At 38.3% G+C, this 23,412-nt stretch overlaps 1 protein-coding gene across 6 annotated transcripts in view; it reads left to right on the top strand.

Annotated features, from left to right (window-relative positions):
- Nucleotides 1-23,412, top strand: part of NUP98 (nucleoporin 98 and 96 precursor) — a 120,061-nt gene that overhangs the window by 37,738 nt on the left and 58,911 nt on the right. For 4 of the 6 annotated variants that reach the window (XM_044258644.1, XM_044258647.1, XM_044258645.1 and 1 more), the window contains 3 exons: nucleotides 4,385-4,477; nucleotides 12,682-12,822; nucleotides 21,824-21,957. In XM_044258644.1, the coding sequence (XP_044114579.1) occupies nucleotides 4,385-4,477; nucleotides 12,682-12,822; nucleotides 21,824-21,957 (368 nt within the window). The remainder of the gene's footprint in view (nucleotides 1-4,384; nucleotides 4,478-12,681; nucleotides 12,823-21,823; nucleotides 21,958-23,412) is intronic. The other 2 variants (XM_044258649.1, XM_044258648.1) reach the window with 1 other exon arrangement.

Raw genomic sequence — 23,412 nt, 5'->3', positions numbered from 1 at the left:
CAAGTTGTGTTCTACTCTGGGTGAATTAAACATCCCATTAATATCCGTGAGGGATCCTATCTAAGTAAGGCTTTCTTTGATACTCTTGTTTTCTTGGGAAGCTATCAATTTTGAGCTTGTGGACAAGCTCATAAAATAAGCCACATAACAAATCTGGAAATGGGGTAAGATTATACAAAAATTTAGACCATCATTGTTAGTGTTAGTCACACTTCCATTATGGGATTCTGTTTCATTTGGCTGGTGATTAATTCACAGAGTTAAAGGTTGGGTTACCTGCTGCTTCAGCAGGTGTCGAGAGATCCTTAAGGCATTCTTTAGAGTCATCAACTCATTTTCTTAGTAAATAATTATTCCTGGGAAGGATGAGTTTAAGATAAAGTGAATATGAGATAGTGTCTGAATTTCTGAATGAATGGAGGAGTAGAATTGTTTCAGGAGAGGAATTATGTCAACACTTGTGAGCAACAGTTTAATAAGGTTGATTCTTTGGGTATTGATAAGATGGTGCTGGGCAGTAAATCGTGATTTTCTGTGTATTGTGATCACCATAATAGGACTAGTTAACATCTGTTAGCATACATAGTTATACTTTTTTTGTGTGTGTGATAAGAACTTTTAGTATTTACTATTTTAGCAACTTTCAGATATGCAAGACAGTATTTAATATGGTCACCATGCCATATATATTACATCTCCATGACTTACTTATTTTTTTTTAAGATGTTATTTATTTATTTGACAGACAGAGATCACAAGTAGGCAGAGAGGGGGGCGGGAGGGGGGGAAGCAGGCTCCGCACCTAGCAGAGTGCCGGATTTGGGGCTAGATCCCAGGACCCTGAGATCATGATCTGAGCCAAACTGAGGCTTTGGCCTCTGAGCCACCTGAGCCACCCCTGGCACTCCTTCATGACTTACTTATTTTATACCTGGAAGTTTGTACCTTTAGATCCCCTTTCACCCATTTCACCCATCCCCATCTCCTTCTTCTGGCAACCACCAATCTATTGTCTTTATCTATAAGCTGGTTTTTTGTGTGTTTTATGATGTTAACACATGTAAGTGAGATCATGTAGAATATATTTGTCTTTCTCTGTATGGCTTATTTCACTTAGATAATGCTTTCAAATTCCATCCATGTTGTCACAGATGGCAAGATTTCATTGTCCTTTATAGCTGAATAATATTCCATTGTATGTATTTGGCACATCTTTATCTGTTTATCCATCAGTGGCTACTTAGGTTATTTCCTGTATTTTGGCTATTGTAAATAATGCTGCAGTGAATATGGGAGTGCATATATCTTCCTGGGTTAGTTTTTTTTTGTTTCCTTTGGATAAATAGCCAGAAGTGGGATTGCTAGATCATAATGGCATTTATATTTTTTAATTTTTGAGGACTCTGTGTACTGTTTCCCAGAGTGTCTACAGCAGTTTGCATGCTTACCAACAGTGTTCCAAGAGTTCCCTTTTCTCCACATTTTCACCAACACTTGTTATTTTTTTGTCTTTTTGATAATGGCCATTCTGAAAGGTACAAGGGGATATCTCATTGTGGTTTTGATTTGCATTTTCTTGATGATTAATGATCTTGAGCAACTTTGCATATGTCTTTTGCCCATCTGCATGTCTTTGTAAAGAGGTCTACTCAGAGCCTCTGCCCAATTTTAATTGCGTTTTTGCTGTTGGATTGAGTTCTTTATATATTTTGGATATTAACCTCTTATGAGATGTATGATTTGCAAATATTTCCCCCTATTCAGTAGGTTACCTTTTCATTTGTTGATGGTTTCCTTTGCTGTACAGAAGTTTTTTAGTTTGATGTATTCCCAGTTGTTTATTTCTGCTTTTGTCGCCTTTGCTTTTTGGGGTCAAATCCAAAAAATTATTGCCAAGACAGGTGTTAAGGAGCTTACCGCCCATGTTTTCTTCTTGGTGGCTTTATTCTTTCAGGTCTTACAGTTCAAGTCTTTAATCTTTGTTTATGGTGTAAGATGGTGGTCCACTTTCATTCTTTTGCTGTCCGGTTTTCCCAGCACCATTAATTGGAGAGACCATCCTTCCCTACTGTATATTCTTGACGCCTTTGTTGTAAATTAATTGACCACTAATTTTCACTTAAAAATTGTTTTGAAATAACAGAGTTGATCAACTTTTGTCAGTAAGAATCGGAGGAAATGTGTGGTATAAACAGTGTAAGTTGGGACTTATTTCCCTTGTGTGGGTTTGAGGTAGTTCACAAATATCGTATTTTCTGCTGTTTACGGGGCTGGAAGATCCTTTCTGGTTAAATTTTAACTCAAAAAGAACAAAATATCTCCAAGTACATTTTTCCCATTTTTTTTTCTTTAAAAAATACTGTGCTTGAGTAGCAGTATTCCCATTTTGTGGCATGGCTAATAAGTAGTGCATTGAAGAAAATTTTTAGTGAATGTATGAATTATTAAATGTATCAGATTATGTCAGATTCCTTGCATTTTTAAGTGACATTAGAAGTATATTTTTGAACTGCTTAAATATTTCAACTTTTTAAATTGATTTCATTGAGATAATTAATCCAAATATTGGCATGACTAAGTGCAACATTCTTAGTTGGTGATAGTGTCCTATCAGAATACTCTCTTTACTCTGCTATCTTTAGTATTTAATCCCCCTCCATGGTACCTTTTAAAAAAGGCTTCCAAGTGTTCCATGAACAAGGTTTGCTGGTCAGTGATTGATTTTTATTTCCCCCCTTAATCAAAGAGATTAATGATGGACGCCTGTCTGGCTCAGTAGAGCATGCAGCTCTTTTTCTTTTTTAGAGATTTATCTATTTATTTGAGAGAGAGAGAGAGAGCACATGTTTGCACACACACATGCTCTTGAGTATGGGGAAGGAGCAGAAGGAGAGAACCTCAAGAGGATCCCCGTCAAGTGTGGAGCCAGTGCAGGCCTGATCCCACAGCCCATGAGATCATGACCTGAGCCAAAACAAAGAGTCAGGTGCTCAGCTGACTGAGCCACCCAGGTGCCCCTGGAGTATGCAACTCTTGATCTTAGGGTCTTGATTTTGAGCCCCATGTTGGGTGTAGAGGTTACTTAACGATAAAATCTTTATTTAAGAAAAATTTAATGATATGCTCATGTGCTGTTTAGCTCCAAAAGGAGTGCAGAAACTTCATGGATATATTTGGACACAAGGGAAATAATAGCAAGAATCAGTATAGGTGTCTTGTGGTGAAACCTGTGGATTTTCAAGGGGGGAATCATAGGATTTTCTTTAGATGTGAAGTCATAGTGAAGGAGGATTATTTGTCTAACTCTCCATCATCTGATAATGAAACAATTTAACCCAAGAAAAGTTATTAATAGATTATTTTCTCTTTTAATATCAGCTAGTTGAGTCCTTGAGTGCTCCTATGAGCTAATTGAATATGACATCATTTAAGTTCCTCCTGTGTGATCAGCCAGCCACACATTACTGCTGATACAAGGTTCACCTGTTCATCTGTTCAAAACCAAAACTACTGTAGAGATTTTTATAGGTGAATTTCTTTCTTTCTTTCTTTCTTTTTTTTTTTTTTAAGATTTTATTTATTTATTTGACAGAGAGAGAGATCACAAGTAGGCAGAGAGGAAGGCAGAGAGAGAGGGGGAAGCAGGCTCCCCGCCGAGCAGAGAGCCCGATGCAGGGCTCTATCCCAGGACCCTGAGATCATGACCCAAGCCGAAGGCAGAGGCTTTAACCCACTGAGCCACCCAGGCGCCCCTATAGGTGAATTTCTGTTAGCAAGAACCTTAGCTGCTTTAGTTAAGTGTCTTTGAATTGTCTTACTATATCTATATCTATATCTATATCTATCTATCTATCTATCTATATATATATATGTATGTATACACACACACAAACACCCACAACACACACACACGTATATATGTGTATTTTTTAAGGTTTATTTATTTAAGTAATCTCTACCCATTGTGGGCCTTAAATTCATGACCCTGAGGTCAATAGCTACATCCTCTACTGACTGAACCAGTTAGGCACCCTGACTGTCTTATTTTTAGTGAAAGTTTGAGAAGATATATTTTTCTTCCATTAATTAGACATGAAAAGTAGGTTTGAAGCCCTGAACAAAGGGAATGTGTATGCTCAAGCACAATCACTTTGCTTAAATGGATGTCTTAAACATAAGTAGGAAGATTCTGGGGTATGTTCATAGGCATCAAAATTAAAATTCTTTTAAAAAGGTTAAGTTAGCTTACCATTTACGAGTTCTAAATCTTAATAATTGACAGGATGCAAAGCTTAGAGTCAGACTGCCTTTTTAAAAATTCCCTTGAATAGGAAATTGAGAGTTATGTTAAAAGTATAGTCCACTTATTCTTTTGTCCTTCTAGGTTTTGGCACAAATACCAGTGGGAGTAGTATTTTTGGAAGTAAACCAGGACCTGGGACTCTGGGAACTGGGCTTGGTGCAGGATTTGGAACAGGTAAGGCTGTACCATGAGATATAGAAAGTGACAGAACTTGGCTTTCTAATTGCTGGAACCTTAGACCTCTGATCATATGCCTGAGAATAAGAGGCCTAGATTCACATTTTTATAATTGGACTTAACAAAACATTCCCAACAGTTTTGCTTTACCGGGTTTCAAAACATTTGGACATTTTATCTTAAAAGTTGTCCCAGGGATGGAAGGTTAGGGGAACCAGGTGGTGGGTATTAGAGAGGGCACGGATTGCATGGAGCACTGGGTATGGTGCAAAAACAATGAATACTGTTAAGCTGAAAAAAAATTAAAAAAAAAAAAAACAAAAACCATACACACACACACACACACACATTCATCCATTTAAATATAGATGCATATGTATATATGTATGATTTTGCTAAACTTATGCAATTAATTTTACTAAAATTACTATAATATATGAATATTTAAAAATTAAGTTGTATGCTTCCCTTTCTACAAAATATTTGTCATCTTTTTTTTTTGTAAGTTTTTTTTGTTTGTTTTTTAACTTGACAGAGAGAGATCACAAGTAGGCAGAGAGGCAGGCAGAGAGAGAGAAGGGGAAGCAGGCTCCCTGCTGACCAAAGAGCCTGATTTGGGGCTCGATCCCAGGACCCTGAGATCATAACCTGAGCTGGAGTCAGAGGCTTAAGCCACTGAACCACCCAGGTGCCTCAGATGTTTGTCTTCTGATAGTCCCAGTTTATCTGGGAATTTTAGTATTTAATGTGAGATTTGGCAGTATGATGGCATTATTAACTTTCATTTTCCTCCTGCTGCCATTGTAACAGGCACGCATTTGAGACTTTGAACTGTTAATCAAGTAAGGCTGATAACCGTAATAGTAAAAGAGGGCAGTAAGAGCGTTAGTTAAAGTAATTAGCAAATAGGTTTTATAAGGTCGGTTCTTTCCACCTTCATGTAGGGCTCTGACACCTTTGTCTCTTTTCCTACTATTAATTATTTTTTAGTGCCTTTGAAGACATTGACCCTTCTGCCTGCCAAACTGTTTTAAGCAATAATGAGAGTAGTATTGGTCATAAAATGAATAAGTGCTTTAGCATGTACAGTTTCAACGAGGTTTTTATTTATTTATTTATTTATTTGAATTTTATTTATTTATTTGACAGACAGAGATCACAAGTAGGCAGAGAGGCAGGCAGAGACTGAGAGGAAGGGAAGCAGGCTCTCTGCCGAGCAGAGAGCCCGATAGAGAGCCCGATGCGGGGCTCAATCCCAGGACCCTGAGACCATGACCTGAGCTGAAAGCAGAGGCTTAACCCACTGAGCCACCCAGGCACCCCATCAACGAGGTTTTTAAAGCACGTAATATATTGTTTCCCAAGTCATCTGACCATGGGTTGTGGTCATTTAGTTGCAAACCACTTATTTCCATAGTTTCTGTTTCCACTGTCCAGTTATCTCTTGTCTTTGCTTATATACTCTGATCATTTATCTGTCATCTCTCTTTTTTTTTTTTTTTTTGAGATTTTATTTATTTATTTGAGAGAGAGAATGAGAGAGGGAGAGAGAGCATGAGAAGGGGGTGGTCAGAGGAAGAAGCAGACAGGGAGCCCTATGCTGGACTCGATCCTGAAACTCTAGGATCATGACCAGACCTGAAGTCAGTTGCTTAGTCAACCAAGCCACCCAGGCGCCAACACCCTCTTTGTGTTTTGTTTTGTTTTTTTTAAGATTTTTGTTATTCAGCAGTCTCTATACCCAATGTGGGGCTTTAACCTACCATCCTAAGATCAAGAGTCTGCATGCTTCACCAGCTCAGCCAGCCAGGCACCCTTGTCCTTTCTTTTCTAATAGAACCTCACTATGAACTATTTCCTTCCATTTTCTTTTCTTTTTTTTATTTTTAAGATTTTATTTATTTATTTGACAGAGAGATTACAATTAGGCAGAGAGGCAGGCAAAGACAGAGAGGGAAGCAGGCTCCCTGCTGAGCAGAGAGCCCAATGCAGGGCTTGATCATAGCACCCTGAGATCATGACCCGAGCTGAAGGCAGAGGCTCAATGCGCTGAGCCACCCAGGCAACCCCCCATTTTTTTTTTTCAGATAAAAGATATAAATGCTTTAAAAAAATTTCAACAATATGGAAGTATCATGATAAGTCAACATATTTCAGTTGTGAAGTAACAGCTGTTGAAAGTTTGGCATGTTCTTGTCAGACTCCTTTATGCACATTTTGTACAGTTTTTTCATTTTATACATTTTTCAAATGTGCACACACACAGTTGTACTTGGTGTGTGTTTTATGTATTTTTAAATTGTATTCTCCTTTTAAAAATTTATTTTTATTTTACGACTTCATTTATTTGAGAGAGAGGGCACGAGCGGGGAGAAGGAGCAGAGCCAGGGGGGAAAGCAGGCTCCGCACTGAGTAGGGAGCCTGATGTGGGACCTGATCCCAGGACCATGGGACCATGACCCTATCCGAAGAAAGATGCTTAACTGACTGAGTCACCAAGGCCCCCTTTTTATTATATTCTTAAATAGAAACCATATCCTGCATGAGTGGTTTTTTTAAACCAAAGGCTGAGATACATTAGTTGGATGTGGTATTTAAACAGTGCTACACAGATAGCATTTAAGGATAAAAATACTAGAATACAAAAATCACTGTACAAAGTAAGGTTAAATATCATTTAATTTTTGTTTCAGTTATGTGTGTTATGGGTCTCTGTATTTCATACTGTGTGCTACAGTCAAAAATGTTTCGGGGCGCCTGGGTGGCTCCGTGGGTTAAAGCCTCTGCCTTTCGCTCAGGTCATGATCTCAGGGCCCTGGGATCGAGCCCTACATTGGGCTCTCTGCTCAGTGGGGAGCCTGCTTCCTCCTCTCTCTGTGCCTGCCTCTCTGCTTACTTGTGATCTCTCTCTGTCAAATAAATAAATAAAATCTTAAAAAAAAAAAGTTTCAAACTGAAAGCAACTGCCTTACATTGTATTCTGTATTTCATTTTCTCATTTCCCATGACATTTTGGGCATATATTTTTTTCTTCAGTCAGTATGTATAGATCTAACTTATTCTTTAAAAATAGCCGTTTAGGGCGCCTGGGTGGCTTAGTCGGTTAAAGCCGCTGCCTTCGGCTCAGGTCATGGTCTCAGGGTCCTGGGTTCGAGTTCCGCATCGGACTCTCTGCTCGGCGGGGAGCCTGCTTCCCTCTCTCTCTCTCTCTGCCTGCCTCTCCATCTACTTGTGATCTCTCTCTGTCAAATAAATAAATAAAATCTTTAATAAAAAAAAAAAATAGCTGTTTAGGGGGCACCTGGGTGGCTCAGTGGTTTAAAGCCTCTGCGTTTGGCTCGGGTCATGATCCCAGGGTCCTGGGATCGAGCCCTGCATCAGGCTCTCTGCTCAGCGGGGAGCCTGCTTCCTCCTCTCTCTCTGCCTGACTCTGTGCCTGCTTGTGATCTCTGTCTGTCAAATAAATAAATAAATAAAATCTTTAAAAAAAAAAAAAAGCTGTTTAGTATTCCACTGTGTGTATATGTGCATCTGTACACATGATATGTAAATGCATACACATACCATAATTCACTTTTCCCCTTTTAGTAGACATTTGAGTTATTTGATATTATTAGCAATGCAGTAATGAAGATCTTTGTTACATAATTTTGTATGTGTTAGTATTACTGTGGAATTGATAGTTGGAATTGGGACAGAAGATACACACATATTGGTCAGTCTTATGGATTTGCCTTCCAAAAAGCATGCCAGTATGAATTTTTGCTCTCGTTGTATAAAAGTACTCATTTTCCCCATGCCTTTCCATGTCATTGGACTTTTTCATCTTTACATGTATGATAGTGGAAATTGATGTATTCCAATTTGCACTTCACTGATCACTGGTGAAGGATACCCTTATGTATGTTTACTGGCCATGAATCTTTTAATTCCCTGTTCATAATATTTGATCATTGTTTCTTCATCTGTTTTTGAGAGTTCTTTATGTATTGTGGATATTAACTCTTTTGGGTTGTATGGTAGAGTTTTATTTGAACTTTTTAACTTACCCAAATTCTATTACATATATTTTACAAGAAATAAACATTAAAAAGCTCTAGTTTTTTGTGTAGCATGAACCCTGAACTTAAGCAAAATATATCATCTGACATCAGTGTCCTCTTCTAATCCTGGAGGGAAAGTTAGCTTTGGCGTGGGCAAGTTACAAGCTTTTTCAAGGGTAGTTTTGACCCTAACCAGTTTGTGAACCTTAAACCTAAAGCTCGGGTAAGATGCTACTGTAATGTCTGTTAGAGATATTTCCACCAAGTCTTTAAGTTTATCATTTAATTTTATGGTATCGTCGGTTACAGGTTTCATTTTTATGTGGTTAAAATTGTCATTCTTTCCTTTTGGCTTCTAGGTCTTGAAGGTTATTTATTAGCAGTGCCTTCTCTTATTGTCCAAATTATATAATGTCTTACAACTTTTTGTAGTGCTATTATCTTCTCTTCCACAATAATGTAATATCTCAACCTTTTCATTTATTTGAGTATATTCAGTTTTCCTTAAATGATTCTACCTTAGAGACAAGAGATAACATTTTTACTATTGTTATATAGTCCTCATTCATGCTTTGTTTGTCTAAACTAAAACCTGAATATAATCAGTAAAGAATTTTACACCTCTAACCTTTGCAGCAGGTAGATCATGTAGGGAAATGAGAATTCTGTGAACCATCGTGCCTATACTGTTAGAATTCTTTGATGATCACCTCTGCTAAAGCAGACTTTAGGCTTTGAGAGCAGTGTGTCTGGAGAGAGTTGTATGTAAATACCCACGTTCATGACCTGTACATTTCCTGACATCGCAAGCAGAAGAGCACTGTAGCTTTGGGTGATGTCTTTTTGGGGCATTAGCTAAGGGGGTGTTCCTGTGCACCTTTCGTCTTGATGATAGAGATTCATACTCCTTTTGTTTTGAGTGATGGAGATTCAGACTCCTACCTCAGTAAAATTTCCTAATAACAAATTTTCCTGTAAAACATTTTATGTTACTCTTTGGTGTGTGGTATTTTCTACCTGATGTGCTCAGACTAAGGAACACTCATTAAATCATGGGAGTGTTAAGTTTCTGATTTGACAGTAATATTAACTCTCATTGGCACTATCAATAGTATAGCATTTTCTCGGTAATTACCTGGTAATATTAAGAAATTTTAGTTCTTAATTTTCCATGAAGTAATAAATTTAAAGGTATATCTAGTAAAGTTCATTGTTATACTAAGGTATACACAGAAAAATTACCCAAAGTAAAAGATACCATAAATAAAATAAAATTTTAAAGTTTATTAGAAGATCTCAAAAAGAATATAACTATTTTTGCTTTTCTCTTGAGCATCTTTGGAGTTTCTAGGGCTGCTAGTACTTTGGTTCCCTCCATATATTTGCTTTATGATTCCTACAACTAATTATAAATATACCACATTTCATAAATTGACATCTTCCATCAGAATGTCCCTTAACTTGTGGACTATTAGTCCCTTTCATTAAGCATAAAAATCCAGTTGCATAATAGGAGATAGATCTGGATAAAATGCATATTTTTCCATTAATAAATTGGAACAATATGCAGGCAGGTCACTTTATGACAGTCTCTTTCCAGGTCACCTGAACCTCCCAATGCCTTTTTTGTTCTTTGTTTGTTTGTTTGTTTTTAAGATTTTATTTATTTGACAGAGATCACAAGTAGGCAGAGAGGCAGGCAGAGAGAGAGGTGGGGAAGCAGGCTCCCCCCTGAGCAGAGAGCCCGATGCGGGGCTCGATCCCAGACCCTGAGATCATGACCCAAGCCGAAGGCAGCAGCTTAACCCACTGAGTCACCCAGGTGCCCCTTTTTTGGGGGGGGGTTATTGAAATAACTGAATTTTAGACTGTTTTATGGTTTTTCATCCAGGATTGCTACAAAGGTGAGGGAAACACACACCCATCCAGATGAGAAGTTTTTGTCCATTTTTTTTTTTTTAATGTTTTATCTTTTTAAAAGATTTTATTTATTTGTCAGAGAGAGAGAGTGCACAAGTAGTGGGTTGTGGCAGACAGAGGGAGAAGCAGGCTCCCCACTGAGCAAGGATCCTGGTTCTGGACTTGATCCCAGGCCCTTGGGATTATGACCTGAGCCAAAGGCAGATGCTTTAACTGACTGAGCCACCCAGGTGTCCCTGTCTATTTTATATATTGGGGTTTCTTTTAAGTTTTTGTTCAGGGGGTAAAGAGGTATTTGTTCCCTGGAAAAATAATTCTGAAATTTGTGCTGTAAACTATGTTCTTCAAGGAAGTAATTTCAGTTTTTCTTGGAATTTTCAGTAATTTCTAATGGTTTGGAACATTAAAAGGAGTCTCATTTCCTGTTCCAAAGCTGGGATTTGGGAGAAATAATCCCTTTGCTTCATTATTGTCTTCTTGTTAATAATGAGGTTATACAGTTAAGTAAGGTTTTGTCCATTCAGTAGTTACCCTCACTAATTTACATTGTGTGGAATCTCTGAGTATAGAGTTCCTGTCTTTCCTTTTTCTTTTTTTCTTAATCATAATCTCTGAGCAGTTTTTTTGTTTTTGTTTTTGTTTTTTAAAGATTTTACTTTGAGTGCAAGTAAGTGGAGAGGGAGGGAGAATCTCAAGCAGACTCCACACTGAGCACAGAGCCCAATGGGAGGCTTGATTTCACACCCTGAGACTGTGACCTGAGCTGAAATCAAGAGTCAGAAGCTTAACTGACTGAGCCACCCTCGTGTCCCTTAATATTTTTGACCTCTTAAGTATTTTATCTTTTTTTTTTTTTTTAAAGATTTTATTGATTTATTTGAAAGACAGAGATCACAAGTGGGCAGAAAGGCAGGCAGAGAGAGAGGAAGAGAAGCAGGTTCCCTGCTGAGCAGAGAGCCCGATGCGGGGCTCGATCCCAGGACCCTGGGATCATGACCCGAGCTGAAGGCAGAGGCTTTAACCCACCGAGCCACCCAGGCGCCCCAAGTATTTTATCTTTGAAGTGATTTTTATCTCACTTCATTGTTGCATTAAAAGGAACTTTAGATCTTCTAAATTGCCGATAACTTTTTCAGCAGGAGGGGATAGAAATTTTTTAAAAATTTATGCCAATAATTTATTCTAAACAAATTTACCCCATTTTCACTGCCAACAACAAGATCCATAAGCAGAATTCATTGAGATTTAAAAGACAAGTTTCTGCAGTGGATTTCCCCTAGGTGAAAATAAGTTTTTATTCCATCTGGTCTGATTCATGATGACACTTGAGTCTGCATGGTAAGCACATCACAAGGCATTTAGTTTTCTTTTTCTTTCTTTCTTTTCTTTACTTAATCTCTGTATTCCAAGTGAGGTTCTAACTCACAACCCCAAGATCAAGAATTGCATGCTCTTCCAACTAAGCCAACCAGGTGCCCCTGTTTAGCTTTTTAGAAAACAAAATGTTTATTTTGGTATAAAGTAGTTTTCATGAGATGGCATATTTGAAAGTATTACTTTTCTTGCTTACTGTTCAAAGAAGATGTATTGGGTTTGGTTTTCTATAGTTTAGCCTGTATGTTAGTCAAAAAGATGACATTGTGATTGGTTCAGCTTCATTTTTTGATTTGCAAATACTGGAATTTAAGGAGACTTGATTATTTTTTTTTAATTCTTTCAAACTCTGTATTAACTGTACTGTAGCAATTTAAGAACCATAATTGTATTGGCAGATGCACCAAGGTTTGAACCTCGTTTTCACCATTTATTACATTTATGACATTGAGTTGATTACTAAATCCTCAGTTTTCTCATCTGTTAAATGTGGATATTTCCTGCTTTGGGCTTATGAAGATTAATTGAGATACTAGCTAATATTTAATGAGTATTAGTACCTACCTCTTTTAAATGCTTAATATGTGTTTATTCATTTTAGCCTTAGGATAAATAGCTATGTATTACTATCTCATGTTATAGTTGAGGAAACTGAAGCACAGAGAGGTTAAATATTTTGCCTCTGATGTATATAATGTACTCAGCACAGTGCCTGGCAATAACTAGCATTTACTGTATTACCTCTTATTGAAATGAGTGGTCATTATGAAGTTTCCAAATGTATTATATTTTTAAGTAACTGACCTCTGGCATAACATTGAAAGGATCTCCTGTGGCACTTTTTCTTTCCTCTTGTCTCCATAGCTCTTGGTGCTGGACAGGCATCTTTGTTTGGGAACAACCAACCTAAGATCGGAGGGCCTCTTGGTACAGGAGCCTTTGGGGCCCCTGGATTTAATACTACGACAGCCACTTTGGGCTTTGGAGCCCCCCAGGCCCCAGTAGGTAAGTGTCAGTCACTTTAGAAGGCTTTACTCCATTTATTTCTTGCTAAAACTTGACTTGGTGACCCGATTTTCCTCCCAGTCCATCCCACCCCTACCAAAGCAGTACACAGACACACATCACTTAATAGTCATGTGGTGCGGAAGGGCTTGCAATGGATCCTGGCCTTTTCTGCTTCCCCACTCCCAGGCCTGGTCCCCTAAAGAGAGTGCTTTGTTACTGCCACTTTGTTTCTGGTTTATAGTTAAGTTAGTATCTCTAAATGATTTGCTTATATTGCTGTATTGTGCTTTATTAAGTCTTAAGTAAATTTAACTTGTTAATGAGAGATGCGAAATAGAGCTCACTTACCACCTACCTGTGTTCTTTATTCACTTCTCCTAATAGAGCTATGTTACTAAATACCTTAGTTTAGTTTTCTCTACTGGAGTGTCTTTTATACTTCATTTATTTGAATACCCTTTTCTAGTTTTTGCCCTCTCTGCCTCCTACCTCTGTTGTTATTATTTTTAACTTAAAATTTTAACTTTTTAGCTTAAATGTATTTTTTAAAAGAAATTTGTTCTTTGGAGATTAAAAAAACAAAAACCGTTATCACCTGGCATAAATTGAGTGAATGAGAGAGAGCAAGAGAAAGATGTACGATGAAGTTCATCTCCCATATTGATGATCTGTGTACCACATTTGAATAAGCCTTTTGCAAATTTAAGTCATGTCCCTACATACTTCTACTTATTCTATCAACTGAGAGAGTATTTCTTGAGTACCTTTGATAAGTAAGGGTATTAGTACCCTTTCTTACCCTTCTTTTTTTTCCTCATTTCTTCTTTTGCCATCTTTATATTTTCATATTGATAACAATGATAATGTGTTCTGTCCTATAATTATTACCTTCATCTTTTCTCTGCTAAAAGAATAGTTTAAAAGTTATAAATGTGAACACAGCATATTATCACAACTGTGAAAATATTGCTGCCCAGCCACATAAACACTTTTTTTACACAGCTTTTTCGTTCTCCTGGAATTTGTAATCCTTTTTCCCCCTTGGATTACCAGCTCTTATTCCCTTCCTAAATTGGTTCCAGTTCTTAAGAATGGTATCAGAATTCTTTTACTTTGGATACGTCATTGCCTCCTGCAGCAGTGTGAACTCTTGATTATTCCGTAGGCCTTCATCATTGCTTCCAGTATTCCCTTCAAGTCTACTTAGTAGGAACTGCTCTGTCCTAGGTGTAGGTTTTTCCCTTTTATTTATTTCCTGAATTGTCTGGAATGTGTTTTTAAGTAAAGTATATATGAAGGGTAAACTTTGATCACTTATAGGTCTGAAAATACCTTTTTTTGTTCCTCATGCTTTAATGTTAGGGAATTCTAGTGTGAAAATTTATCCCAGAACTTGGACTATACTGCTTGCATTAACCATTATATGATGAGAAGTCTGATGCCTTTCTGATTCTTTTTTTTTTTTTTAAGAGTTTATTTATTTATTTGACAGAGAGAAATCACAAGTAGATGGAGAGGCAGGCAGAGAGAGAGAGAGAAGCAGGCTCCCTGCTGGGCAGAGAGCCCGATGCGGGACTCGATCCCAGGACCCCGAGATCATGACCTGAGCCGAAGGCAGCGGCTTAACCCACTGAGCCACCCAGGCGCCCCGCCTTTCTGATTCTTGAGACTTGTTCAGCTACTACCCCCACAAGCATTTAGGATTTTTCCTTTGTCCTGAAATTTCAATGAATTGCTTATACCCTGTCTTTTTTTTTTTTTTTTAAGATTTATTTTTTTTAGAGTGGGGGGAGGGGCAAGGGAAAGAGATTCTTTTTTCTTTTTTTTTTTATTAACATACAATGTATTGTTTCAGGGCTATAGGTCTGTGATTCATCAGTCTTACACAATTCTTTGCGCTCACCGTAGTACATACCCTCCCCAAAGTTCATCACCCAGCCACCCCATCCCTCCCACACCCCTCCACTCCAGCAACCTTGTTTTGTTTCCCGAGATTAAGAGTCTCTTATGGCGGCCAACAGACACATGAAAAATTACTCCACATCACTTGGCATCAGGGAAATACAAATCAAAACCAGAATGAGATCCACCTCTCACACTAGTCAGAATGGCTAAAATTAACAAGTCAGGAAACAACAGGTGTTGGAGAGGATGCAGAGAAAGGGGAACCCTCCTACACTGTTGGTGGGAATTCCAAAGTGGTGCAGCCACTCTGGAAAACAGCATGGAGGTTCCTCAAAAAGTTGAAAATAGAGCTACCCTACGATCCAGCTATCGTACTACTGGGTATTTACCCTTAAGATACAAATGTAGTGATCCGAATGGGCACGTGCACCCAAATGTTTATAGCACCAGTGTCCACAATAGCCAAAGCATGGAAAGATCCTAGATGTCCGTCAACACATGAATGGATAAAGAAGAGGTGGTATATATACATATTGGAATACTATGCAGCCATCAAAAGAAATGAAATCTTGCCATTTATAACGACGTGGCTGGAACCAGAGGGTATTATGCTGAGTGAAATAAGTCAATCAGAGAAAGACAATTATCATATGATCTCCCTGATACGAGGAATTTGAGAGGCAAAGTGGGGGGTTTGAGAGGTAGAGAAGGAAAAAATGAAACAAGATCGGATCAGGAGGGAGACAAACCATAAGAGACTCTTAATCTCACAAAACAAACTGAGGGTTGCTGTGGGGGAGGTGGGTAGGTATGGAGAGGGTGGTTGGGTTATGGACATTGGAGAGGGGATGTGCTATGGTGAGTGCTGTGGAATGTGTAAGCCTGATGATTCACAAACCTGTACCCCTGGGGCTAATAATACATGATATGTTAATTTAAAAAAAAGTCTCTAATGCTTTGTCAGATTCTTTTTTTTTTTTTTTTTTTTAGATTTTATTTATTTATTTGACAGGCAGAGATCACAAGTAGGCAGAGAGGCAGGCAGAGAGAGAGGAAGAAGCAGGCTCCCCGCTGAGCAGAGAGCCCGACACGGGGCTCGATCCCAGGACCCCGGGATCACGACCCAAGCCGAAGGCAGCGGCATTAACCCACTGAGCCACCCAGGTGCCCCCAGGTTCTTTTTTTTTAATAAAATTTTTAAAATTATTATTTTTATTAACATACCATGTATTATTTGCTCCAGGGGTACAGGTCTGTGAATCGTCAGGCTTACACACTTCATAGCACTCACCATATCACATACCCTCCCATGTCAGGGAGATTCTTTTTTTTTTTTTTTTTTTTTAAAGATTTTATTTATTTATTTGACAGAGAGAGATTACAAGTAGGCAGAGAGGCAGGCAGAGAGAGAGAGGAGGAAGCAGGCTCCCTGCTGAGCAGAGAGCCCGATGCGGGACTCGATCCCAGGACCCTGAGATCATGACCTGAGCCGAAGGCAGCGGCTTAACCCACTGAGCCACCCAGGCGCCCCCAGGTTCTTTTTTTTTAATAAAATTTTTAAAATTATTATTTTTATTAACATACCATGTATTATTTGCTCCAGGGGTACAGGTCTGTGAATCGTCAGGCTTACACACTTCATAGCACTCACCATATCACATACCCTCCCATGTCAGGGAGATTCTTAAGCAGGCTCTATGCCCAGCCCAGATCCTGACTTGAGGCTTGATCTCGCAGCCCTGAGATCATGACCTGAGCCAAGGTCAAGAGTCAGGCACTTAACCAGCTGAGCCACTCATGTGCACCATTTCTGTCTTAATGCTTGATTTTTAAACTTTGTTTGTATTTTTCAGGAGGTTTCTGAATGTCTTGTAAATCATCCTTTTGAATTCTTATTTTCAACTTAAGAGAATTCTCCCTCATTTCTGAAAGCTCCCTTTCTCAAGCATCCAGTTCTTAGATGCAATTTTTTCTTGAAACTTTGTTAACTGGCATTAAAAAAATTTTTTAGGACTTTTCTGTGCCTTAAATCTTCAGGATTATTTTTGCTTTGGTCCTACTCTTTAATGCTCTGTGATCTTTAACATTCATATTCAAGAATAAAATAATAAAAAGCTTACTGGCAATGTATGTATATGAGTAGAGCTAGTTTACCAGTAAGTTTCACTTTAAGGTAAGTAATTCAGGAACCAACTATTATCCACGGGTCCTCTGATTGTTAGAATGCCACATTCTTAGCTCTGGGATGATGCAAGTACTAAAACTAGTTGCCCTTGTTCTTTCCATATGTTAACTTGGTTTCATCAGAGGCACACTCTCTGATGTTTGGCTTATCTTTTGAGGATCAGAGATTAAGAGGATGAAGGTATGGGTGTTTTGTGTATGTACTTTGCATTGGTTCATCTCTCCTGCTTTCAGTCTCACTTCATGGAACTTGGTGTCATTGAATCCCTAATCTTTCTGGGATTCTACAGGGCAGATACGGTCCACCTTGGGCTCTTAGACCCTTTGAATGTACTCTAAGCTATACTTTGCTCTATCCTGCTTTGTCACTCCTTTGTCCACTTCTTTTCCCTAGAAATTTGTTATATTTTCTCTTCTGTTCCTTTGTTATATCCCATTCTTTGTCATTGTGGGTTATAGATATATATATTTTTTGTTTTAAATGTAGATTTTACTAAGGGCACCTGGGCAGCTCAGTTGGTTAAGCATCTGCCTTTGGCTCAGGTCATGATCCTGGCGTCCTGGGATTGAGCCCTGCATCAGGCTTCTTGCTCTGTGGGGAGCCTGCTTCTCCCTCTCCTTCTGTACTTTCTTACTGTTTGTGCATGCACATGTACTCTCTTTCTCCCCACCCCCACTCAAATAAATAAAATCATCTTAAAAAAAAACAACAACGATTTTACTTAGATCTTTGGTGTTGAGGTGAATTAGAAGTCTAATTGATTTGTGTGAACATTAGAATCAACTTTATTGTTAAAAGATATTTTCACTTTTTTTAATATTCCTTAGTTTTAGTTGTTTTCAATAGAAGGATGTACCATAAATATTGTAACCTGCCATTTTTAGTTGGTAGTGTTTTGAAAAGTTTGGGTTTTTAAAGATTTTTTAAAATATATTTACTCATGAGAGAGAGAGAGGCAGAGGGAGAAAGAAGCAGGTTCCCCCTATGGAGCAGGGAGCCCGATGTGGGACTCCATCCCAGAACCCTGGGATTGTGACCTGAGCTGAAGGCAGATATTTTTCTTTTTTTTAAGATTTTCTTTATTTATTTGACAGAGATCACACAAGTAGGCAGAGAGAGAGGGAGGGAAGCAGGCTCCCCACTGAGCAGAGAGCCCGATGCGGGGCTTGATCCCAGGACTCTGGGACCACGACCCAAGCCAAAGGCAGAGGCTTCAACCCCCTGAGACACCCAGGCGCCCCCGAAGGCAGACACTTAACGGACTGAACACCCAGGCACCCAGTGTTCTTTCTTTTTTTTTTTTAATTTATTTATTTTTAAGATTTTACTTATTTATTTGACAGAGAGAGAGAGCGCGCGCGCACAAGTAGGCAGAGAGACAGCCATAGAGGGAGAGGGAAGCAGGCTGAGCAGAGAGCCCAATGCGGGGCTCGATCCCAGGACCCTAGGATCATGACCTGAGCTGAAGGCAGAGGCCCAACCTACTGAGCCACCCAGGCGCCCCGAGATTTTATTTATTTATTAGAAAGAGAGAGAGAAAGCACAAGCAGGAGGAGTAAGATGGAGAGAAGCAGGCTCCCCACTGAGCAGGGAGCCCCATGTGGGGCTCAGTCCTAGGACCCTGCGATCATGACCTGACCTGAAGGCAGACGTTTAACTGACTAAGCCACCCAGGCACCCCACTGGTTTTTAAAATTTTTTTCTAAAGTTTTATTTATTTAAGTAAATTCTATACCAAACTTTGGGGCTTGAACGTACAACTCCAAGATTAGGAGTAGCATGAACTTCTGACTGAGCCAGCCAGGCACCCCCTGAATGATTTTTGATAATTCGTCTTTTCCTAAAGTCAATTAAAAGTTCTTGATATGAGCATTTGATATTACAGTTACGTATGGTACTGTTACCACACATTTAAAAGTAGCTGTATTGCCTTTTAGAATATAATGTATTACTTGTTTCAGGGGTACAGGCCTATGATTCATCAGTCTTACACAGTTCACAGCACTCAACCTTGACATACACCCTCTCCAATGTCCCATCACCCAGCCCCCTCATCCCTCCCACCTCTAACCCCTCCAGCAACCCTTAGTTTGTTTCCTGAGATTAAGATTCCCTTATGGTTTGTCTCCCTCTGGTTTCGTCTTGTTTCATTTTTCCCTCCCCCATGATGCTCTGTCTTGTTTCTCAAATTCCTCGTATCTGTGAGATCATATAATTGTCTTTCTCTGTTAATAGTAGAAACCAAAGAAAAGGAATGTATATCTTTGCATCATAGGATGTTTGTTAGAAGGTGCTTTAGAGCTAATGTGAATTCTGTCTTAACTGTGGGAGTTCCTCAGTTACAGTTTTCCAAGTCAATCTCATCCATTGTTTTATTTAGATAATTAGGTTGTTTAGAAACCAAAACATGACTCCGTAGAATTACCATTCAGTGATTCTACTTTTACCTCCTAAGTTAAGCAAACTGGTCTGTTACAGTTTGTTTGCAATAACCTTAGTGTCTTTTTTCCAGATAAAATATTATCAGGTTTTTCTATTCTCAGACTTTATTTTTTATACTTTTTCCCGTCTCCTTTAATCATTTGGTCATGATGTGGCTTTTCAGTATATTTTCAAATTATTGTGACCAGAATTGAATATAACACAAACATAAAACATAAATAAAACAACTAGTGCTGGGCGCCTGGGTGGCTCAGTGGTTTAAGCCGCTGCCTTCGGCTCAGGTCATGATCTCAGGGTCCTGGGATCGAGTCCCGCATCGGGCTCTCTGCTCAGCAGGGAGCCTGCTTCCTCCTCTTTCTCTCTGCCTGCCTCTCTGCCCACTTGTAATCTCTCTCTCTGTCAAATAAATAAATAAATAATCTTTAAAAAAAAACAAAAACAAAAACAACTAGTGCTTATGCTTTTTGCTAACATATCAGCTCTCTTATCTATATTTTAAGTAATACAGTTAACTTAGAGAACATTTCATATTTAAACATAGAAAAATAAGAACATCCTGTTCACACACTTTTCTGATTGTAAAAGGAGTTCTTACTCTCTTGAGTAAGCCCAGATAGGGTGACCTATTACACTTGTTAATGGTGGGATCAGGTGGTGCAGGTCAGTGTTATTTTTGATGGATAATTGCCTGTCAAGTAACAGACTCACTAGTGAATATTAGAATTCTTATAAAAGCATGCAGGTTTTCTTGAGTCTCCTTGAATAGTCCATATAATAACATTATGCTGTTACTGTGTGGCACTTTGTACCAAAGCTTCTTTTTTATATATTTTTCTCACTGATACTTAAATTGGATTTCAGAATTTTCTGAATACATGATGATTTGCTATATGCTCTTTAAAATGACACCTCTTCTGGGTTACATAGTTTTTTTTTTTTTTTTTAAGATTTTATTTATCCATCTGGGAGAGGGAGAGAGTGAGAGAAAGCATGAGAGAGGAGGAGATCAGAGGGAGAAGCAGACTCCCCGAGGAGTTGGGAGCCAGATGCAGGACTCCATCCCTGGAGTCTGGGATCCTGACCTGAGCAAAAGGCAGATGCTTAACCAACTGAGCCACCCAGGTGCTCTGGGTTTCATAGTCTTGAGCAAACTTGTACTCTCTCCTTACATATTAGCATACAGTATTTTAGTATTTAATTAATACAGCTGATTTTAAGAAAGCTTAATTTGACTAAGGTGGATTTACCCCTTTTTCACTAATTTAGCTTTAGCTGTTCGGTGTTTGTTGTTTCTGCTGCTGCTGTATGGTTTTTTCCAAATGTTTTGTTTGTGGGACTCCTTCAGTGTAAATTATCTTACTGTATTTTGGCATTAGCCATGTTTTAAACACTTATAAAGGAAGAAAGCATTTTTATCTCTAAAGTTTCTTAGGTATGATTTAATTTTTTTTAATCAGTATTTTTGGAAATATTTTGGAGTTTCTTCATCAATCAGGGTATAACACAAATAGTTGCAGGGGTTTTCTTGTTGTTTTTTACTGTGTGATTATAGATCATCATTCCTTGTCTATTCCCTAAATTCTCTGTGCATAATTACATGTTTTCACACTTTAAGAGAAAATTAGACTAATTGGGGTGATATTTTTTCTTTCAATTTTTACTTGAATGTAATATGCATGTTAAATGTAAATAATAAACTTAACAGCCATTTCCATTTTTTTATTTGCCCCTTTCTTACTTGATAGTCTACTTAATATTTTTTATTCTGGAATTTTTACTTCCCAAATTAAACCAAAGATATTTCCTTATATCTACTGTAAAACACATTGTCATTATTTTGAATAACTATTTAACCCATCATGTTGATGTAGCTTGATTTTTACAACTGTTAATGTTGGATATAGGTTGTTTCCAAGTCATAACAATTGCAGATAATATTTATTGAATATTTACAAACATTTCTTTGTTTCTAGTTTAATTAAACCCTTGGGTTAAATTTTCATGATTGAAATGAGTAGGTTAAAAAAACACAAAAATAGTATTTGTTTGTGTATGGTCTTTTTGTTTCTTTAAGACAGAGTAAACCAATTTACGATGTTTCTAGAAGCAAAGACTAATTTTCATATAGCTGTGGCACTGATAATGAGGTAGATATAAAATATTTCTTCAAGGTTGTTTTAAATTTTGTTTCATTGATTATTAGTGATCGTGAACATCTAAGTAAAATTTTGTGTGTGTTGTCTCTTATGAAATGCCTCTTCGAATCTTTTACCCATTAGTTTGACTTTTAATTTTCTTCACAGTTTGCTCCTCTGCACTCCACCAATAATGCCATTGAGTGAGTCTGATCATTTTGAAGACCTCTACAAAATGATTCTGTGTTCTCTTGCTATAACTGCATTGGATCCCTAGACTGACATCTTGCCTTCTTTTTTCTTTTCTTTTTTTTTTTTTTTTCTCACAAAGCTCTGACCGATCCCAATGCTTCTGCTGCCCAGCAAGCTGTTCTCCAACAGCACATCAATAGTTTAACGTACTCACCTTTTGGAGACTCTCCTCTCTTCCGGAATCCCATGTCAGATCCTAAGAAGAAAGAAGAGGTAAATATAAGGATACTTTTGTGAAGTGTATTCTCAGATCAAGAGAAACTAAATGTGCAGAATATAATTTCTTACATAGAGAACCTAAACAAAGCAAGGTGTAAGTAAGTTTTAAAGATACATTATCTATGATTTTCGCTGAGTCAGGTGATACATTATGTTTGCTGTATCTGGAAGGCAGTGTGACTAAAACAGTGAAATGAACACTGGACTGGAGGTGAGGGCTGAGACTTTTCAGTACCTGAAATAAGGCATGTATTACTATTTTTTTTAAAGATTTTATTTATTTATTTGACAGAGATCACAAGTAGGCAGAGAGGCAGGCGGTGGGGTGGGGAGCAGACTCCCTGCTAAGCAGAGAGCCCAATGTGGGGATCATGACCTGAGCTGAAGGCAGAGCTTTAAACCACTGAGCCACCCAGGCACCCAAGGCATGAATTATTATTCCCATTTTATAGTTGAGCAAACCAAGGTTCAGAGAGGCTGATTTTCCTAAAATCAAGATGTTCTTAAGTGGCATAGCAATATCTTTTCTTCTGGTTTCTACAGTTAACTTTGTCTTGATTTTATATGCTTTGAGATGATCTTCTCGCTGTGGTGTGGATTAAAAGTAGGCTTTGGTCTGTTTAATCATTGTGTTACTATGCACGATCTGAGGCCTTGAGGGTATCTTTTTTTTTTTTTTTAAAGATTTTATTTTATTTATTTGACTGATAGGGATCACAAGTAGGCAGAGAGGCAGACAGAGAGAGGAGGAAGCAAGCTCCCTGCTGAGCAGAGAGCCCGATGGGGGGCTCGATCCCAGGACCCCGGAATCATGACCTGAGCTGAAGGCAGAGGCCTCAACCCACTGAGCCACCCAGGCGCCCCTTGAGGGTATCTTTTTGCCTCCAAATGTGTTTCTTCATCTGTAAAATGGGAATAGTAATACTGTCTAATGTTGAGCATTAAATGAGATAATGCATACTGGCTTATAATAAGTTAGTCTACAGATACTATTACTCAGTTTTTTATGTCATCTCACTTCTCCCTTAGCTGGTTCTTGAATTACCTTATAACTAGTTATAAAGAGAAGTAAGATAGGAATTTTTTTTTTTTTAAGATTTTATTTATTTATTTGACAGAGATCACAAGTAGGCAGAAAGGCAGGCAGAGAGAGAGGGAGAAGCAGGCTCCCCGTTGAGCAGAGAAGCCCTATACGGGGCTCTATCCCAGGACCCTGGGATTATGACCTGAGTCGAAGGTAGAGGCTTTAACCCACTGAGCCACCCAGGCACCCCTAAAGTACTTTTTAACCCTGCTGTATAAATGTAAGTTTTGCTTAGATGAAAATTATTTGTGGGACGTCAGTTAAGTGTCTGACTTTTCTTTTTTTTTAAGATTTTATTTATTTGACAGACAGAGATCACAAGTAGGCAGAGAAAGAGGAGGAAGCAGGCTCCCTGCTGAGCAGAG

This window comes from Neovison vison, chromosome 7, assembly GCF_020171115.1.
Source record: "Neovison vison isolate M4711 chromosome 7, ASM_NN_V1, whole genome shotgun sequence".
Lineage (NCBI taxonomy): Eukaryota > Metazoa > Chordata > Mammalia > Carnivora > Mustelidae > Neogale > Neogale vison.
The sequence above is the reverse complement of the archived record's forward strand: the minus strand, read 5'-3'. Positions and strand labels throughout refer to the sequence as shown.